This window comes from Ambystoma mexicanum, chromosome 5p, assembly GCF_040938575.1.
Source record: "Ambystoma mexicanum isolate Mex_15411 chromosome 5p, UKY_AmexF1_1, whole genome shotgun sequence".
Lineage (NCBI taxonomy): Eukaryota > Metazoa > Chordata > Amphibia > Caudata > Ambystomatidae > Ambystoma > Ambystoma mexicanum.
The window spans coordinates 788,640,562-788,661,563 of NC_090930.1; the positions used below are offsets into that span (position 1 = coordinate 788,640,562).

General features: G+C 45.4%; 1 protein-coding gene across 3 annotated transcripts in view; it reads left to right on the forward strand.

Moving 5' to 3' along the window:
• The window catches only part of GOLGA4 (golgin A4), a 2,156,782-nt gene that overhangs the window by 228,534 nt on the left and 1,907,246 nt on the right, over positions 1-21,002 (forward strand). For 2 of the 3 annotated variants that reach the window (XM_069613207.1, XM_069613208.1), the window contains exon 3: positions 10,035-10,133. The exons of the other annotated variant lie outside the window; for it this stretch is intronic. In XM_069613207.1, coding sequence (XP_069469308.1) covers positions 10,035-10,133 — 99 coding nt within the window. The remainder of the gene's footprint in view (positions 1-10,034; positions 10,134-21,002) is intronic. 3 annotated transcript variants of the gene reach the window in all.

The following is a 21,002-nucleotide window of genomic DNA, read 5'->3' on the forward strand; positions in this document are numbered from 1 at the left end:
CTGCACGGATATTCGTGTGCGTAAGGTGACCAGTGGATGGTATAACAGTTTCATGTTTCCTAGAATGCAGCGTCTAATGCACTTTAATCTTTCACGAATGGAGGCCTTCTCTTCACTGGAATGCAAGTTTGGATTTATTTTCTTGGGTCACTTTGCAGTTTTCCTCCCTTTTTCCAAAACAGTGTCTTAACTTCAGGCACTGGATCTTTCGGCACTGGATCTTTCCGCTCTATCAGAGTACTGGGCATGCTTTGCGTTGTCTGGATGTTCTGGGCTGGAGACAAAGCATTGCTTTACTTTTGTTACTGCCTCTCATCTAGCAGTATGGGACTCCGACTATGAACTGTTTTCAATTTGCCACTCTTCATAAAGGAAATATCATATCGCCAGCTTTACGTTCCCTCACATATGTGGCATTGCTCTACTAGCTCACTCTCCCAAAAGGCAGCATTGGTTGCACCTTACTTACTGCTCCCTCTTCTTGAGGGAAAAAGGATTTGACTTGTCCTTCTCTCTGTTCCTCAGTGGCTTAGTGTCTGCTTTAGTCTTCGCCTGTGTCCTCTGGGGTCACAATCTTCTCTTGGAATCATGTGGGTTCCACCACTTAGATGTACATATTCCTCTCTCTCCTTCTTTGGGGTTGCTTTTGCAGACTGGGTTCTCAAACTCCTGTTTCAGCTTACCTGTTCCCCCCTCGTGCATCTGCCGTCGTCGGGCCACATGCAGTCCTTTCCAGTAAAACAAACCAAAACAATCAAGATGGCCACCAAGTAGATAGAAAGGGGATCTCTCTGTGGTGTCCTTTTTATGTCAGAAGTAGGTACAGGAGCATGAAGCATTGCAGATGGTGATGGATTGTGGGTGTCATAAGTGTTTTAAGGTGGGATGACCTAAAGCGTGGGTCAGGAAACAAGCCGGTTCAATGAAGAGGTAGGTAAGTCGGCTTGCTTGGAACACAGACCATTATTGGTGAATCCAACTTGTTGCGAGCAACCTGGTTGGTTGCTCTGTGTGTCAGGTACTGTTGGGGGTGCGGATGAGATGAATTAATATACATTAAGATGATCGAATAACAAACAAATGAACTATTTTGTGTTAAACTGTTGTCAGACTATATGATAAACATGCTCTGCACAGATTTACTCATATAACAATAGAAACTTAATGGCTACTTTGAGAAATTACTACTTTATCATCTCATGGGCACCCCTTTTTTAATATTTGCAAGCTAAGAAGGATAATTGTCAAAGATTGACGTATATAAATACATTTTTACTACGTTCACTTTTAAACTAATTGTGTCACCTTTTCCATTCTGAATGTTGCAGAAAAATAATCCTGAATTTTTGTTTCACAGTTTTATATAGCTTTGTCAGATTATGCGTTGTAGTTTGTGTATGTATATATGTATATCTCCAAGTATTTTTAGTTTGGGCTATTAGGCGGCAGAGCCACACCTATAAGCTGAAACTATTGCCTTGGATTGGTATTGGGAGAAATGGCATATGCGGAGGGACACAAAGCTTGAAGATGTCGTTTGGTTACTATCCACCCATTGTCTGCCCATGGGCATGCTTATCCCTATGGCCATTCCCACCCAGTTCCTGTCCCTCCCTGCCTAAAACCCGTCCTCATGGGAACTCTTTCAGCTCACTTTAATGGAACCTACGCATCAAATGCTGCACTCGATGTGCCTGCCAGTGTTTTTTCAAAGCAGTCTTCTGAGAGTTAATGCCTAATTGGGTCTGTAAACCCACTGCTGGTGTAATACGGTCTACGCCATGTTTGCTTTCAGCCACTCTATTTCAGGGCACTATGTGTGTCCTTCACAGAAGCTAATTCAAAACGAGCATACAAATATGAATAGCTTAATAAATGTAAACTGTTTTAATTTTTCAATGTCACTGTAAATAAAATGCATTTTCATTGTTTTAAAAAACCATTAATTATCATTAAAATAAAGGTCTCATTGCAATGTTTCATGTTTTGGCTGTTTTACGAAACTAATCTTTGTATGGCTCACATGGTATTCCCCTTTTATAGTGAAATATTCTTTTTTGGAATCCTTTTTATACCAAGAGCACTGCCTGTGCCTTTACATCAGCATCATACATCCTATTTTATTTAGAACCTTGAAGTCATCCGGGATGGCACCGTGAAGGCTAGATGTGAATATGTATGTGTAAATTAGTCCCCAAAATGAACCTTGAGATTTACACCTGTGGGTAGCCATTTCAGTAAGAATCTTTGCCACTTTGCAGCATTTTTAAAAGAGTGTGTCTGAAAGTAAAATAAACAAATTGTAATTTCTGTCTAGTTCCATTACTCACACCGATCCCTCTCCATACGTCTCTTCCACCTTTGTTAAACATTTTTACTGTTGAGGTTTTGTCTTAGTGTGACAAATTTGCGAGCGCTCTGCAGGAGTGCAGAAATGAGTAGTGAATAACACTCCCTCTCAGCCCCACACTACTACTAAACCAGTAGTGATCCCAATCATAAAGGTGAAACTGGCCCAGCCAGACAAGTATATACCCCCTTTGCCTCTTTTGGTAACCTGAGCTGAGGGCAGGCTATAAGTTTCAAGAGCGATGTGAGCTAGCATAGAAGCAGTCCAAACAGCAATAGTACTGTGATACCAAAATAAAATGATCTACAACCAAAGTTATATAGTTATATAAGGCACAAAGTTATAAAAGGCACAGGCACCAATGGACCACCGACAGCAATAGATGGCAAGGAGCAGGGAATTATAATATAACTCCACTACCTAAGCAGGGATTATGCTCACCCCCTGGGTGTACTAAGGTCAAAAACTTAGATGGAGGCCTGCCTCAACCCCCAGCCCTAAAACTAGACAATCAGGGAAGAGAAGATTATAACACCCAATCGACCTCCGACAGTAAATAGATAGCAAGGAGCTGGTTAAGGATAATATAACACCACTAACGAACTAGGGGATAATGCTCACCGTACCTAGGTACTAAGCCAAATTAATCTGCTGAAACCAGCCACGGTATCGCCACAGAAACTAGAGAATCAGTAAACCAAGAGAAAGAATATACCAACCTAGTATGACAACCTGATACATAAACTAAACTACAGGGATTATGAGACATAGAACCCACTAACCAAAACCTCAAATGTCTCCATACTTAATTCACAGAAAACCCCACACAACCACCTCTCTCACAGAAAACCGCACAGACTTCACCACACCGCAACAAAGAATCAACACATAGATCGCAACAACAGCACGTGAGGACCCGCTTCGAATGCACACCCAAGCTCAGCGCACAGTGAAAACCGAACGGAGGTTGCCAACATTAAACCACCGCTCACTTTCCTACGCCCTCTTCATCCACTAATCCACTTCCCACCTTTTTGTTTACAGATTCGCCTGCACATTCTTTACTCTTATTTTATTTATTTGTAATGCACCTATACACAAGGTGTTTCAAAGCGCATCAGGACAAGGGAGAAAAAAATAAAATCTGTAACGTTCCTACTAGTGTCTTGATACATTCGCATTGTACAAGTGCTATAAAAAAACAATGGGGGCGAAGGGGGGTGGAGGAAGCCACAAACAGGGTAGACATCCTTACTAGGTTGTGAGACAATTCAGGGTGTGCAAGTGCAAAACATAAAGAGGGGATAGGGAAGTAGGGAAATGAAGAGGGGATGAACAATGGGTGAAGACAACAATAACTGTCCTACTAGGTTGTGAGACAATTTGGCGCATGCAAGTCCAGTAACAGAAAGAGGGGAGAGGGGGAAGAGGAGACGTGCAGGGAGGGGAGGAAGGGTAAGGCACTATTGATGAGAGGGTGGCACAAGGCAGTGCTAGAGGAGAAAGGGGAAGGAGCCCAGTGGCATGGAGTGATTGCAGAGTTCGCCAAGCCTGGATCAACAGAGGCAATGTTGTCCTTGAAGTTCAGGAGGATTAACATCTTTTGGATTACTCTCTCACAGGGAGGGGATATCCAGAGACCATGCCAGTTGATGAGGGAGAGAAGAGGAGAGTAGGAGGGAGAGGAGAGGGGGCCAAGGGTGTCATGGCCACTTGCCCAGGATCACAGGAGCGGCACCATCAAGTGGAGGGAGCAGGGGGCATCATGGTTCACGCACGTCCCTTTGGGACGTTTATACATGGGGGCGGGGGCCTGGTTGGACGCATGCTCATGGAAGAACTTAAACAAGACATTTTCATTATGGGCAGAAGTGCTTGGAATGGAACGGAACTCTTTTATTACGGGCAGGAATACTCTCAAGAACTTCTCAATTGTGTGTAATTAGTCTGGGTGTGGCCTCCATCTGCACGTGCAACTTCTAGGAGTGGTAGGGTGTGGCAAGCAGGACTAAGCTAAGGGGTGTGGCCTTAAGAGCTCAGCTATAAAAGCCAGCCCAACCCCAAGGCACACGCTTCGCGTAATGCTCACCGTCGCCTGGAGAAATCCTGCCATCTACATTCATACTTACCATCCGGAGGATCCTGCTCTCACCTGTATGCTTTTTTCTGGCACCGCGGTTCCCCTGCAAACATCTCGGAGCGCAGACATCTTCTTCTTGGCACCGCGGCTCACCTGCAAACATCTCAGAGCGCAGACAGCATCATGTGGGCACCGCTGCACGATGCACTCCATCTGAACTCGCAGCACCTGCAAAGGAAAGGCAAAACACAAGGTTAGACACTTAATGGACATTTTGTTAAGGGCGCACTGCCATTAAACCAGGTGAGCCTTATGGGCCAGTACGTGCCCACTGAAATCGCACCTTGGGTCGAAGGGTTTGGGAGATACCACAGTCATCTATCAGCGCATTCACGTTTTCCCATATCCATGCAGGAGCAGTGCCACCGATTGTCACCACCCACAGCTGATCCGCAGGGGACGAAACCAGAAGGGGGTAATCTAACTCCAGGGAGGGCTGCAACTGTGCCCCAGCGCCTCTGCAGAGACCAGGTGAGCGTAACAAAGGGAGGCCTGAGAGCAGGTGAAGGAGAGGCATAAAGTAGTTTCAAAACAATAGCAATGCACTGAAGGATCCAGTGTCCAGGATAAAGGGAGAGGCCTCAGTATCAACATACAGCAGAAAAAGCATAACACCTAGATACATATTTCCTTGAAAGGGGAAAAATACCTAGGTTTCAAACATATAGCAGAAAAAGCAAAACACCTAGATAATAATTATCAGGAAGGGCCTAATTGCCTGGGAGAGACAATATCCAGTTGTGGGTGACGAACAGCAGAATAAAGCATTGGGAAAAGGAATAATAAGAGAGGTTGGACAGTTTAAAAAGGAGCAGTAATGGCTGTTCCGCCTGCCTGCACCTTCCTTACCTCGTCTGTCACTGATTGTTAGCGGCTTCACTGCATGCTGAACTGGTGAACACTGGCAAAACACCATCTGGAGCTGCTCCTCAGGAGCTGCCCTTTGCCTCTTGGCCCTTTGCCGCAGGGGCTGCACAACTCTGATCTACACTACAGCTCTCTCCCTGGTATTTCCTTCAGAATTCCTCCTGCGGCCTCTTCCTTTTAACTGCCCCCCCCCTCACCGTACACCCTCTCTCCCTAGCTAAACCTCATTTAGAAGAAGTCATAAATGCTCACTTTCATCCGTTGATTGCTCTTTTCCCCAACTGTCCACATCTGCATTTTTTTTACTATTATGCATTAATGCATTTGTTTATTTCAAAAGTTGTTTGATCTGCTATGCGTTGGGTGCTGTTTGGCACAGAAGACCGGGGGAGCGCTTGGGTGGGGTAGGTGATGACTAAAGCAGCCAACGTGGGTTTGAAGGGGGTAGTGTGGTGATGGGTTCACATGCTGAGTTCTCATGTCAAAGGGAAGCCTCTAGAGGATTGGACTTACAACTTATCCTAGATCTGAGCACAGTTTTTACAGGGAATATCGGCAACGTTTGAAACTTTTCACGAGGCTGACATATGCTCATTTAGGCAAGGAAGTCTCAATGTCTTTTGGTATTCTTTGTTCTCTCCTCCTATTGTTTGATCTCTTTTTGCTGTGATCTAGTACATCCATGCTGCTGTTGGTGTGAGGCTCCCAGTATGTCCGTTTTAAAATTTGATTTATGATTTGTTCCTTTGGGACCAACAATGCATTTCTACCATCTGCCCTTACTACGAATTGGGGGTGGAAGGCAAAGATAGAACCACCCTGTTTTGTTACCACCTCTCATTCTCAACCTAAATGATCAGGGATGACTTGGAATGGAGATCTCGTGGCTACACCCCTTCCGTGCCTTCCCGTGCCACAATTTGAAAATAGCTGCACCTTTTGTTACTCTAATCGAACTGAGACTAAGACAGTAATTCTTTACACTCACCCTAGCAAAAAGTTCTCCACATCCTAGAAGGGATACGAAAGTCTAACATTCTTTCACTAATATTTGAATTACATTTCTGAACATACCAGCCACTCATGGGGTGAAAAAATTAACCCAGTTTATCACACTTGAGCAACAACGGTGCCTCACCCATCTCAAACGCTGCACAGTTAATGCTTCCTGTGCAGGATAATGCCTATAGGTCAATTAGAGCAAAGTATATTGGTGACATCCTTTGACTTTTATAAGGTTGTAACACTCGCTCTATTCCCACCATCTGATTCTTTCCTAGTATGGCTGTGGGGAGATTCTTTGTCATATTCTCCTTTGTGTGTACCTCATTCTTTCATCCAGCACAAAACAAGCTCTTGACACCTCTGTCAGCGGACACAGCATTACTAGACCTCCTAGAGGTCTCCTGTACCGATTCTGCCACTTGGACACCAAGTGGAGCCTTCTGTGGACTAGTTGGGGCTCGCAATACATAATTCATCTTGCACTGTATTCATGCACATTTCTAGATTACAGTCCCTTTGGGAAGTATTGGGACTTAAATTGCACAGACTGTGTGTCCCATAATGCTCCTTTTGGTAGTACAGGAAACTTGCCTATTACTATTTTTTAGTCTGGAAAGTAAAATTCCCAGAGGCCCTGCAGGCGTCCTTTGCTTCAGGCCAGAGCTGTCAATTAGGCAGGTGTCTTCACGAGCACTTTGTTCTCGCATTAAGTGTTTCCAGAGCCTTCTGTTTTGAACCCCGATTTCCTGTTGAGTCCTGTTGTTTAAGCCTACTCCAGTTCCAGAGCCTTTGCTTTGTGTCCTGCAGCCCTGTGCTCTCTGCCTACTGCTATCCTGTGTTCAGCCGTTTGGATTCTGTATGTGTCACCTTGCTCTCTGCACCCATCTCCTGTGTTCCATGCCTGCTGTCCTTTCGTCTGTCTGTAGTTTCCTTGTTACCAGTCTGTAGTTAAATTCGAAATTCCTTGATGCAAGTCTGTAGTTTTCATTATGCTATTCCAGTCTTCAATATCCTTTGTTCCTACTCTGAAGTGCTGTTGCATTTGATCTTGCTCATCGTTTTCTATCTTGAATCTTATTTACTTAGACGTGCTGTTCTTTGCCAGGATATTTCTGTGAAGGTTTGTGTTACTGTTCTTGTTCGTAACAATCCCTTTGTTAAATGTTTCACATATGGAATTTCCAGCAGGCAATTCCTGTCCATCTTCTTTTTCTTTTTGCTGCATCTCTGTATCGTCTCTTGTGCCATATTGTTAACAAGTGCGCTGGTTCCTGTTTCCGGAGGCAGTTACCGACCTTAATTCTTCAAAATCCCACTAGACCTGCAGAGTGAGTTCCTTAGTTTACATACTCAACCTAAGAGAAATGCACTTGCGCCAAGGTGACTGGTGACAAAATATTTACCAGTGCTTTTTGTAAAACTGTGCATGTAGCCATAAGCTCACTTCGTATTTGGTGCAATGCTGCCAAGCTTGCACAGTGAAACTTGTATTTGCCATTTACTGAAAAAGTGTGTTTGCAGTAAATTAAAGATAACTTTCTAACGTTCACATACTCGCCACCAAGGTAGAGTATTGTGCAAATGATACTTGCCCTGCATAAAAACTAGTCGTAATGCTAGTGGGCTAGTAAAGTTTGCAAGCCCTGAGTTACTGTTCTGTTCCTGCTGAACCTGTACAGCCTACTTCTCGTAAGTACTGTTTCCTTGTTCGATCCTTCTAGGCCTGGAAAAAAAGTCCACTCCTACTGCCCCTTTAAATTAGCATTCAGAATGAGTCCCTGTAATATCAACTTGCTCGGAAGGCTAGAGCTGCCACTGACATTGTGAGTAACTATGCCACCATTTGGTGTGCATCCCTAGTGGGAACCAAACTTGGCATAGTCCTATTCCGTACCCTTTTCTGTTCTGTCTTTGTTACGAGAGGATAGGCTACAAGCATAGATTAGTGTGTGCGGACTCTCTGTTTCTTGTATATCAGTCTCTCTTCGTCTTTAAGTACCAGTCCGCTGCGAGCCCCTGACATCTCTTCATGAGCAAATTCAATAGGAATATCTGGTTTAAGCCCCCACATCTCCTAGGCAACCTTGAGCTTATCTGAAGGCCATCACACATGCATATCTCGATCTAAAATAGGTTAACACATTGCACCATTAACTGCTGTCATAGCCAATAAGGACGGCTTTTCTCTTCAAAAATTGTTTCTGGTCTAGGCACATACAACTGTACATGCATCCCAATGACTCAACTCACCCTTGTGTTCTTTTCTTTTTTGTTGTGACCTAAGCATGTCTGTTTTGCTTTCCGACTCCCCACTTTTCCCTTTTTCCTTTTCATTCAACAGACTATGGTCTGATCTGTGTTCTGGGCGGGCTCAGTTTGCCTCCAGTCCATACCGACAAGATTTTTGCACATAAAGATCACTGAGGTGGTGATGTGTGCAGTATAAAAGTAATTTAAGATAACACGGCTTACATAAAATGTCAATTTCAGATGTTGTCTATTCTCACAGGGAGGTGATTACTGACCTCACATCCAATCAGAATGTTTTGGAATGCAGTCAATAACTAGTGATATTGGCTGCATTTCAAACATTCTCACCTCAGAACAAACAGGTAAACGACAGAAAGCATTTCCCTGCATTCAAGAAACATCAATGCAATGTCCAAACAAGATTTCTTTCAATGAGACAGACATCCAATTCAAATCACTAAAGTGAAAGCTGAAACAATGCTTTCTCTTTCTTATATAGAAACTGTTCATTCTTATGTTGCACCTAATGCATGCAGATACTAAAACTTTCAGTTCAAAGAAGTTTAAAATGAAAAGGCTTACCTTATAAACACAACTTTATTTAAAAGTTACAAAATTAAAACTGCATTTAATTTACTAAAACGTTTTGTGTATTTGCTTTACTCACTATTAAAATTACATTTTGTAACTCCCCAACGCAACTTTAAAACCTATATTGCTATTAACATTATGTGTTAATACCATTCTGAAACTCTGAACTGGCCATTTTCCCGTGTGATAACGACTCTTCCGCAACCTGCCCTCCGCTTCGGCTCGTGGCTTAGCTTGGGGAGAGGTCATTATCCCATGATAACTAAACTTCCCTGGCCTGTAGTACAGTGTGGCCTTTTACTTACTTTCAGACACTAAGTATATTCAGCTGAACGTTGTCAGTCTTCCCCGTTGACCTATTTGTTACCTTTTAAAAGTTGCTGATGAGTGGCAAAGATTCATAGTAAAATGGCGTCTCACCTGAGTTATTTTTAAAGTTCATTTTGGGGACTAATTTACATACTTGTGGTCTAATGCTATATGCATATATGTATACATATGTATGGTACAACCCATGATTACTTAAATATTGTGTGGTGTGACAGTCATGGTGAATGGTAATGTGGTACTGTTCACTAGGAAGACCACAACTCGGGACATGCTGACTTTGCATGGTGGGTGGGATAGCAATGACTTCACATTTCTCTAGTTTACTGCCTGTACTTTTCTTTTCTTGCTTTTTCTGCATTGATGTTTTCGCACATAAAGGTTAATGTCATGTTGCTGCGTCTGCCAGCATGGCGGAGGATTTAAAAATAGTGCATTTAAACATAAGTCACTTATGCCATCTCATAACTGTTTTATTTTCGTCTACTGCCTTGAATGCCACAGCTGCTAGCCGGGATGATAGCAGAGCCTGCTTTTCTCTCGGAGTACACTATATTTGCTGTGGATGATTCCAAGCGGCCCAAACCACAGAGTGACTGTGTGGTGAGTCTTGCCTCTTCTGACCCACGCCCCAGCAATGCCTTTAGCTGTGGCAGCAAAGTAATTCTAGAAGGCGTACTAGTGCCCCTGATGGCTTTCAGTTTTAGAAAGGTCTCCCGCACGGCATTCTTCTCCCTCCCTATGTCATTTAACCTTGCACTAAAAATAGCACTGTTGTACCCCCGTAGATCATGGCTGGTGTGCTGTCTGTATGCACTGACCTTTATAACAAAAATATTAACATCCGTTTGTCTGCGTTGTTATTCTGTAGACTATACTTGCTCTTGCTCGAACACGGGTTTGATAAATCGCTATCTGTGACTTGTAAACAGCTTTATAAATAGTCCACAGAGTGTAAATAGATGGGGTAAAGGCAAAAAGACAGCCAGTTGATTAACAATTGAGGAGAGCCCTTCAAAGTTAGGTTGGCTTCTTCATGGGCTCACCATGCTCATGAGGCTCGAGGATTCTAGTGTTAGGATCTAGAGTAGATTTCGGTAAGGTATGAACCGAAAAGACCATACTTGCTACCAAGGCACCAGACAATTTTTGCAAGTCGTCCATACATTTGAAATGAGTGAATACATTTTAAGGGTCGACATCTAACGAGACCATTTTGCTTAATACCGTGTGTGCCATTAAGTGCAACGTCATTCACGCCACACGTCCCATGGATATTGTTGATCAAATTATTTCACAAGTTTTCGTTATTAATATGTGTTCCTTTGTTGTAGTACAGTAGATTAATCTACATTTGCAGAAACTGGTCATTGTATGTATTTGGCATGTATAGTCATCCTCTTTTTTAATTCAAATAGTCATATCACAAAATGTTTTGGAAAATATCATAATTTCTGGGATGTTTCTAATTGAATGTGCCAAATCTGTGAAAGTCTGACATGCGTAAAGCGCAAGTCGTCATGCTACAAAATGTGCACATCGCATAGCTGATTCCTCCCATCATCCTTCTGAATTCGACAAATTGAGCAACACGAAATTGAGCAAGAATATCTATCTAAACGTGAAAGAAAACTACGTTTAATAGTAATGTGTATCATCTGCATTATGTATTAGCAGATAAATATGCAAGTCCCAACAAAATAAAATAATTCCTGCGCTTAATAAAACATTTGACACGAAACATGGCCGACTCAACCGAAAAAGAGAACTACTGGTAGCTAGCTGCACGTTCCTCCTCTTACCTGGAGACTTATGCTAGAGTTACAGAACCATTAACCCCACCTCCTCTCCATCGTCACCTTCCTCACTTTATTGAATAATCTCTGACCCCACAGCAGACCATGTTAAAGAAAAAAAAAACAATTGCCTGCTGTGCCCCTTACCCTCCCGAAGGCCATACCTTTACTGGACTAATGAAAGGGATTGGCCCACAGGCAATCATTGATTATTATTTTTTTCCACTTCTGTTTCTCTGCGGCCAAAGAGGTAGCGACGCTTGCAGTTTGACTTGCGGACACAAGCTATCAGCTAAAGAAGGGTAAACTACCTTATTCAGTCAGAAATGCCCAGCAGATGCTTGTCGCAGGCTCTGGGCGGGTCCTTGGTCCCAGGCAGAAGTAGTGGGAAGAATTTTAAGGTCAACAATTGTTGCAGATGCTGACATTTGTTAGGCGAATGGATGCAGCGGTCTGGTCATTACTAGTCGCGCCAATGACGGTAAAAAATGCAACAGGAAATTGGAGTGGACTGACCTCATATACAGGGAAGTGGATATGTATGTGATGCGGTGAGCAGGTATGAGGTGGTGAGTCTGACACAGTGTGTTTAAAAGCAGAGCTCTAAAAGACATTGCCGTTAAAGAAAGCAAAATGAGGAAGTGTGACTGTAATGCAAGTAGAGGGAAACGATCATGCTCCCCCGCTATGTTAATATGCTTTTATACTGCGCCAAATAATGCTGATCTCTTAGCCCATATTGCTCACATCATAGAGAAACATGTGGCTCTGTATGATGCCACAAAGGGGGATCCCACCCCAGAGTCACCAGTGAGTGTTCCTTGCATTCAAGGCTCAGCGAACCAGTCGGGCAAGTCGGCCTCCCTGAAATTACCATAAACGAAGGTAGAAATAAGGGCTATGGTGGATGGTGGATGGTGCAGTAGCAGCCCCACTGACGCAAAAGCAGAGTAGTAGATTGGATATATCAGTAGTGCATAGAGATTTAGATAATGATGTTGCGTTGATTGACACATAACCAAAGGGTTGTTACAGACCAAAAGAAGTAAGACCCGAAATAATAGATTACATTTAGGGTAATTTGGATATCCCAGCACAAGAGTCGAACGAAAGGACAAATGTGCAAATGTGACTGCCTCAGTAGATAGTATGCCTCGCCCTCGCAGGACAAGGACGTGGTATTTAGCGACGCAGGTGCGCAGGAGACGCTGCCCAATTATACGTAGCATGCTTTGCTACTTCCACGCTTCCGTGCCTATAAGAACCGAGGTACGGACCCTCTGCAGCAAAGCCCTCGCAGGACAAGGCTGCAATGTTGAGCAACGCAGGTGTTTAGCGGCGATGGGGGTTGTGGCCTAGACAGAGTGTGGACAACCTGGTCCTCCTGTCTGCGGCCGCAAGGTAAGAAGGTGCGGGGAGAGTTGGCTTGCTACACTCCACGCAAACTCCCCCAACCTGCTGCCCCTTCACTCTTGCACACCCTTTGTTCCCCCACAACCAGTCTTTGCACCCCTGCCCCCTGTTTACTTGCGTTCCCTTGTACCCTAAGTCAGGTGCGCTCCCTCACATCTTAGGCCATGTATGCCACCTCACAACTTAGATCATGTGCGCTCCCTCGCAACTCTAGGCTGCGTGTGCCCCCTCACAACTTAGGCTGCAAGTCCCCCCGCATCCTAGGCCACGCGCGTTCCCTCTCTACATGGCCGTGTGCACCCCTCCTTCTTAGTCGCTGCTTTCCCCAGCATCTTAGGTCCCCGCATTCCCTTCTGTCCCTTCCCTCCCCTTTCACATCAGCTCCCTCCCTTGATCAGTTGTGTACTGTTGTTGAAGTTTTGGTGCTCCACGGTAGTTGGCTTACATTGTCATTGCGTGCATTACTGTTGTGTACATTCTTTACCTCTAGGTTCGGTTTGTGATTGACCTTGTGAGTCCTCTTTGCTCTGATATTGTGCTGTTCCCACGGTTCTTGGCGTCACACTACACTGCCTGCTTCTTCCGATCTAGGTCTCCTGCTGTGCTTTATTGCTGGCTCGGTCCTTCTTCCCTTCTAGGTCCCCTGCTGCGCTCTGTGCTTTGTTGTTGGTTCTTTGCATCTGCATCCTTTTTCTTATAGGTTCCCTATTGTGCGCTGTACTTTGCTGTTGACTATGTAATGCATCTGATTTCTCTAATTTCTCTAGTCTGTTGCTTCTTGTCCATTGTTTGCCCCCACTCCTTTTGTGTCCCCCTGCCTGTTCCCCAGTGCTACCCCCCTCTCATGCTTGGGGTCCCACGCCCCCTCTTCCTCTTTGCACCGTCTATGTTGCCCTCTGTCTCACCTGTCTTCTCTAACTGGTTTTCTATTGACTATCCTATCCCTCTCACGAAGTCTGGCAGAAACAAGCTCAAAAAGGACATCCTGTTCTCCAACCCAGGCTTCCTAGCGCTGATATCTACACCAGTGCTTCCTCTAGACAGACCCTTACGAACCCTCTATCGTTGCCTCTCCAGGCCTATGGACTACCCATATGGGCTCTGCTCTCTCTTTTTTTTCCACTTCTCCCATTAATGGTGGCACCCGGTGGGAGGCCCTCCTAGCCTCCTTTTACTACTCAAAGACCATTGTTAATGTGTACTCAAATGGCACCGTCTGGGTTCAGGGTCCTCAGGTCAACCCCCTCCTTTTTGATTGACCCTTCCCACACCTTATCAACTTCCTTTCCTCTCCTGCGATCACTTTTTTCCCCTATCTGGCTCCTCTGCCACCTCTACGGCACCCTCTGCTGCTTCTCTGGCCACCCTTTTGCCTCTTTCACCTGTCATGATCCCTGCTTCCAAGGGGTCAGGACTTGCCCCACGACCTTGGAAGCAGGCCCATAACTCTGATCCCAGGAACCAGCCAGTCCCGATTGGGACCTTTTGGACCTTGTCCTGGCGTCCGTGGCGCCAGGCTCATGATGGTGACCGGTCCCGGCACTGGAAGCGCCGGGCTCATATCTCATATTAGGTAAGAGTGCTTGGTGGACCTACCTGTAGCAGACCATGCTGCTTACTTACCAGCTAACTGGTCTCCTGATCCTTTTCTGCCTGGGACTACTTTTCTGTCTGGGTGGAGCAGGAGCCACTCCCTGGAAGCAGAACACAGGAACTCTTTTAGAAATCTGGAACTCTTTTCTTACCTGGGTGGGGCCATGGAAGAAGACGCCTAAGCACTACGGAAGGCTATTTAAATCACACCCGATTGGTTTCACGTGCTTCGCGTTATTCTGCATCTGCAGCAGGACGCTCACTGTGTCAGCTCCAGGAAACCTCCAGCTCCAGATCCTGTGAATACGAAATAACCTGCTGGGATCCAACCTTCAGTCTTCTTCAGTCTTCTGCAGCTCCTGCAAGATAAGGGCACAGGTTAGGCTAAAGCAAAGGCAGCGAATCTACTTACCTAATCCAACGGCAGCATCCAAAGCGCCTTTTTCTGCCTTTCTCTTCCGGCATCCGACATCTGCAAAGAGAAAGAATATCGGGCAGCAATATTTAACTACAGAGCCTGCTTACCTGTGTTACGCTCATACCAACTCAGCTCGCGCTGCATTCCGGCACCTGCAAGGCAAGATACTTCGGTTAGTAACGTTTAGTTACAAGACTGCTCACCTGTGTTACGTTTGCTTCCAATCTGTTCGCGCGGCTCCTCGGCACCTGCAAAGACAAGAGACATTACGGTGCATCCTACAGCGCTAGAACAGTCTTTCTACTTACGTGCCATTAGAAGGATAATCTTCATCGCCACAGCATCTGAAAAGGGAAAAGACATAGACTTTAAACCTTAAGACTTTTGAAAGAGAAGAGAACAATCTAAAAGGAACTTTATTACTTACAAGGCACGCTCGTGCATTAACGGCGTCTTCGCTCTCAGCAAATCCTCTGCTATCAAGAGGCAGAGCTCGCATCCAGTGAAGCAACTGGACCCAGCACCCCTGCACAGGACGCAGGATGGAGAGCCCGGCAATTACCTATATAAGGTAAGCGCAATATCAACCCAGTTCCACGGGGAAAGAAAGGGCGAGAGGGGCAAGGAACTTTCCAAACCTTCCAAACACTAATACCTTGGTTTACCCTTGCAGACATCTCACTCTCCAGATTAAACTGTCGGTGGGAAGGGGGCCCAGTCCGGGAGCAAAACGAACCCTGCGCCTAACACTGAAGACAGTATCCTCGCCAGATCAAGACCTGCGCCTCCGGGGGAACCAGGTGAGCGTTACATCACCCGCCACCCCTCTGGCACACTGTTCTTCCTCCCTACCTACCTTGCCTTCTCCTCGGCCACCTCCAACAGTTCCACAAGGCGTACCTCTGACCTGTACCCCTCCACGCAAGTCCTTCAAATGGGGCAACCTGTTAATTGCTACTCTCAACTCTCGCTCAGCTGTCGAACACTCCTCTGACATCTGCCGTCTCCTGGAAGAACTTGATTTGGATGTACTCAGTCTGACTGAGACTTGGTTCATGGCCAGCTCCGTCACAAGCTTTGACACTCTCCTCCTTGATGGCTACAAGATCCTCTCCGAACCCAGAACCAACAGTCCCAGTCGGGGGGTAGTCTTGATCTTCCTGGAGTGGATCCCTGCTTCTATCATTCCTAGATACTTCTCTTTTGAATACCTGACCTGCAGGCTCTCTATCTATCCTGGTCTCTCTCTCAATGTGGCCACCATCTACAGGCCGCCTGGCCAGGTCGCTCCTCTTGCTCCCTGAGCGGGCTGACCTCTCCTCCTCCCTCCTCACCTCTACCTCTCAACTGCTCCTCCTCGGACTCTTTCACAACCTCTGAAACCCTCTCTGTCTCTATTCTTCCCTCTGGCCCGACTCACTCTGCAGGGCACACCCTGGATGTTCTGATTTCCTCCCACTTCTCTCTACCACTCAGGCCAAGCCGACTCCAGTACTGCCACTTACCTTCTCGGTCCTCCGACCCATGAAGCGTGTGTCAGTTGAGGCTTTCGTCGCTACTTTCGCTCCTCTCTCTGCAACTTTGCTGACTAACACCCTGAAACAGCCCTATCTAACCTTCATCTCTCTATCTATAACACTCTTGATGTCGTTGCCCCTGTCATGCGGGTCCGTTTGAAGGCCAAATCCAATTCCAACTCTTGGTACCATTCCAACCTTGTCACCCTTAAACGTAAGTGTAGGGTGGCTGAGCGGAAGTGGAGGGCATCTGCGCACCTCCTGACAAACTGGCCTGCTGCCTGCTTTAAAGGCAATACAGACTTTGTCCTTTCTAAGAGGAGAGCCCACATCCAAGCCCGTGTCTCTGCATCATCTAACAACTCGGCCAAACTTTTCAAAATCTTCAAGGTGCTAGCCAATTCTGCTGCAGTCTCTACCTCTCCTGTTCCCTCCCAATCCCTCTGAACGGCTTTGGCTTCTCATTTCATCACTAAAACTCAGGACATCCTGTCCACCCTTTCTTTCTCTACCTCCTCCTCCTTCTGCTCCACTGCTGGCCGGCAGTGGCCGTCTCTCCAACTCATTTCTCGTCCTTTACCTTGTTCACCCTATACGATGTTACTAGATAAATCCGCTCTATGAAAGCCTCATCAAAGCAGGTACTCCCCTGCTCATCCAGAACCATCCAGGACCACATTGACACCCTTGCTCCAGCCTTGGCCGATTTCTGCAATCACTCATTTGCCACTGGAACCTTCCCGTCCCCTCTTGAGCACTCCCTTGTGCACCCCCTTCTAAAGAAGACCTCTGCGATCCTTCCTCTCCGGCTAACTATCACCTGATCGCCATCACTCCTTTCCTGAGCAAACTCTTGGAAAAGCTTGCCATCTCCCAGCTTAATCTGCACACTGAAACAATTGGTTGTCTCCACGACCACCAGTCTAACTTCAGGGCTGCCAGAAGCACGGAAACTGTTCTCCTGAACACCTGCTCTCTAACCTTCCTTCTGTCCTCATTCTCGTCGATCTTTCTTCTGCTTTTGATACGGTCAACCATGCCATCCTGCTCAATCGCCTTCGTGATAACCTGGGTATCACTGTTCAGGCCCTGGCCTGGTTGACTTCCTTTCTCACTGACCAATCCTCTCAGGTCCAACTGATGTCTTTCCTCTCTTCTATCTCTGTCTACTTGTGGTGTTCCCCAGGGGTCTAACCTTTCTCCCTGGCTTTTCAACCACTAACTGGCACCTTTTGCCCACCTCATCGCTACTTTCTGCTCCAACTTTTAGTGTTATGCGGATGACACCCAGCTCTCTTTGAGGCTCCCTTCAGCCGCCTCTTCCCCTTTCTCTAATACCAGACCGTCTGGCCTCAATTCAGGAATGGTGTGCTGCTAATGATCTCTGCCTTAATGCCAGTAAGACTGAGATCCTCCTTAACCGAACACCAGCTCTCTCCTTTCCTCTCACTCTCTGGCCGCATACTCTGGGCCCTCTTTCTGTTCCTACATGTGAGGCTAAGAACGTTGTCGTCATCTTCGACTCCACCCTCTCCTTCTCTCCTCACATCTCTGACGTCGCTAAGAAGTGACACTATCAGCTGCACCTCCTCAGAGGTATTCTTCCTTTCCTCACTTTCCCCCAGAAGCTCACTGTCTCCCATAGCTCTGGCCCTCTCTAGGCTGGACTACTGTAACAGCCTCTTTCTAAGTCTGCCTGCCTCTACTCTCCGACATCTACAACTTATCCAGAACAGGACTGCAAGACTTGTCCTTGGCCTCAAGCCCAGGGATTGTATCTCTGCAGCTCTGAAATCTCTTCTTTGGCTCCCTGTGGCGGCAAGGATCAAGTTCAAGACCCATTGCATCGTCCACAAGGCCTTCTGGGGCCTGTGACCGCACTACCTCCAACTCTCTTTCTAAACATCTCCCTTCTCGAGGTCTCGGCTCATCCACTTCCAACTCTCTGAGGGTCAGACGCTTTTCCAAATTTGAAGGTTGATTCCATCATCCTTAATCTATCTTGAAAACAGTTTATGCTTGCCGAAGAGGAGACATCCATGGTCCTCTGTGGATTGAAGGCTCAATGCAGGATTGGGAAAGTTTTAAGTAGTTTCTAACGTTGATCTTTGGACAAGTACATACTGCACAATCTGTTTTCAAATCTACCCAGACGATGTATGATAAAATGAAGGTACAAGAGAATTGTAGTTGGCTGTTGATCAGGCTGAACTTCTTTTAAAACATAGTTTATGGGTATAGTGCAGCAAAACTTCCATTAACAAGATGCAAAGCTACATCACCTAGGTGCAGTACCTACATAAGTGATGAGAAAACCGATTCCAGTCAGAAAAGTTTTCTGCTAACTCCCTGAATTTTAATGAAATGGCAAATAAGTATTTTGTCGACGGAGCAAATTTGTTACCATTGTTGGGAAGACTGGCACCTACACAGAAGCAGTTTTCTAGAACACATCCCCACCAGCTCCTTTTGAAACCACTAGGGTGGTTTCAAGAGTTCAAACCTGACCAAAACCTCAACAATGACCAACTGTACCAAAGCTTCAGCAATTCTCCCCATCAGTGGCTTCTAGAAACTGGGGCTCTTCCAAGGGCAGGCTGTCTGCGGGCATTCTCGTAGGCCAGGAGAGAGTGAGAGATCAATAGGCCTGCCAAATGGTGAAGTGAGCTTATCCCGTAGAATTCACAATTCTACCAGGATTGGGGCTAGTGTGAATTGAGATGCTGAGAGATCCCTTGCCATCAAAATCTGCAATGCATTACCAACCATCTAATGCAGAAAAAGGCTATTGTATCAGTCCCTGTTGAAGAAATGGGGGAGGAGGATCTACCCAAATGCTTCATGGTTACGAAATGCTGCTGGCAATAAGCGCACAGCGCTTTATGACATTGCTGCATCTGCAGGATGCTTGTCACAATGTTTTGATTGTCACCAGACTTGTATCTGCTTCCTCGTCCATGGGTGCTGGTTTCAGTATGTCATCGTATATTTGTTGTTAAGACAGCACCCAGAGTGTTTGAGGCACTGTTGGCTCAGATTGTGGTAACTACGAATCTCGGAGTAAGACTTAGTCTGGCCATTACAACTAATGCAATAGTGTTGTCCAACACCATCAATTGTCTTTGTACGCTCGATTGTTGTTCAGTAGTTGAGAGGTCAGAACACATCAAATCTGAGTCTTTTCAAAGGTAAAAAACGTGAGATTGTGTATTATTCAAGGGACCAAAAGGATTGATATTGTTGACACGTATTTCGTGCCTTTCTTGCACCTTTTCAAGAAGTTCTCTGCATTATTAAAATGCAAGATTGTCTACGCATATGGAAAACACAGACCGTCTTTGAGTATCATGTCCTATATTTGATCCCTTTTAGGAATGGAAAACGAATTTTATAGTTAACGGTACACCGGCATTATCTTTATTTCTCCTCTTTCATAAATAGTTTGTTGGTTTTGTGTCTCTGTCTAATGCTACAAGTGTGGCAATTACCTTCACCATATATATTTCAGAATGCATAAGTTGAACTAACTTTTGACCAAACCTTCCCTAACCGATAATCGAAAAAAAGCTTATCATAAGTAAAGTAAAGAAATAACGGTCTGCTACCCCATTATGAAAAGTCTCTGGTTAAGTTACTCTGTACAAACATTGCCGGAAGCAAGGATCTAAGTCTTCTCACCACTTTGAAATGTCGCCAAAACATGTACACCATTCCGAAAGTTGACATTTCTAGTGCAAATACGACACTTCATGCGCACGTTCCTATCGGAGTTTGACATGAATGTAGGGTCTACATTATAATCATGTTTAGCTCCCTGTTTCATACCAGAAATGAACTATTTATTTGCATATCAGTCTGGTCCCGCGTCTTCTAGCTATTCAGAGGAAAATGCCCTCGGTTTTGGTACTAGACTTTTTATATGAAAGGCATTATTATTTCTCTGGATTGACGGTTGGGCCTTGTTTGCTCCCGGCATAGGGGTTCTCACATGTTTATCACCTATTAAATATCTAGCCGCCCAGTCTCAGAAATAACTTAACAGCAGGAGAATTAGGCCCTGGGGGGATGGTTCTTATTGAAAGTGATCATCTAACTGTCGGGCCAGCAAGTTCCACACAGTGGTGTTCCAAAAATCGTACCGCAGTCCAAGTAAATTTGAAAAATATCCTTTATTTAACAAATTGCTTTAAAAATATAGCATGGACACTTCCAAACCTCGCCCAGCCTAACGGAAGTCCACCAAAGATGACACGTTTCGCTACTGCTCGTAGCTTAGTCACATGATTTTGCCTTCAGAATAGACACACCTTTTATTCCCTTTCGCCACAGTCGTCTTTCCCTCAGGATGGCAATGGGTGTAGAAAGGGGACTGGGACCGCTTTGTGGCAATCCTGCCTAACATCGTAATGTGGCCCGCCATTGCAGAGTTAACTCTTCGTTGTCCCAAAATTCACCATATAAGTAGTCCTACTTACTCTAAGATGCCCCGGGTGTGCCTAATGTAGTGGCCACTATTCTTGCACTCAAATGTTTCAGGTGCATGATGGGAGGAACCGTACCTTAGTGGAGTTGACAGCATTTACTGGCACATATGGGGACCATCACAACTAGCTAGCTATATTTCGCATCTGCTCTGTATATAACAAATGCCATAAAGTGACTAGTGGAAATTCATAGTTACAGCAGTATTACTGCTGCATCTCACGGTCTCCTAAAGTGCGTAGTGGAATTCCAT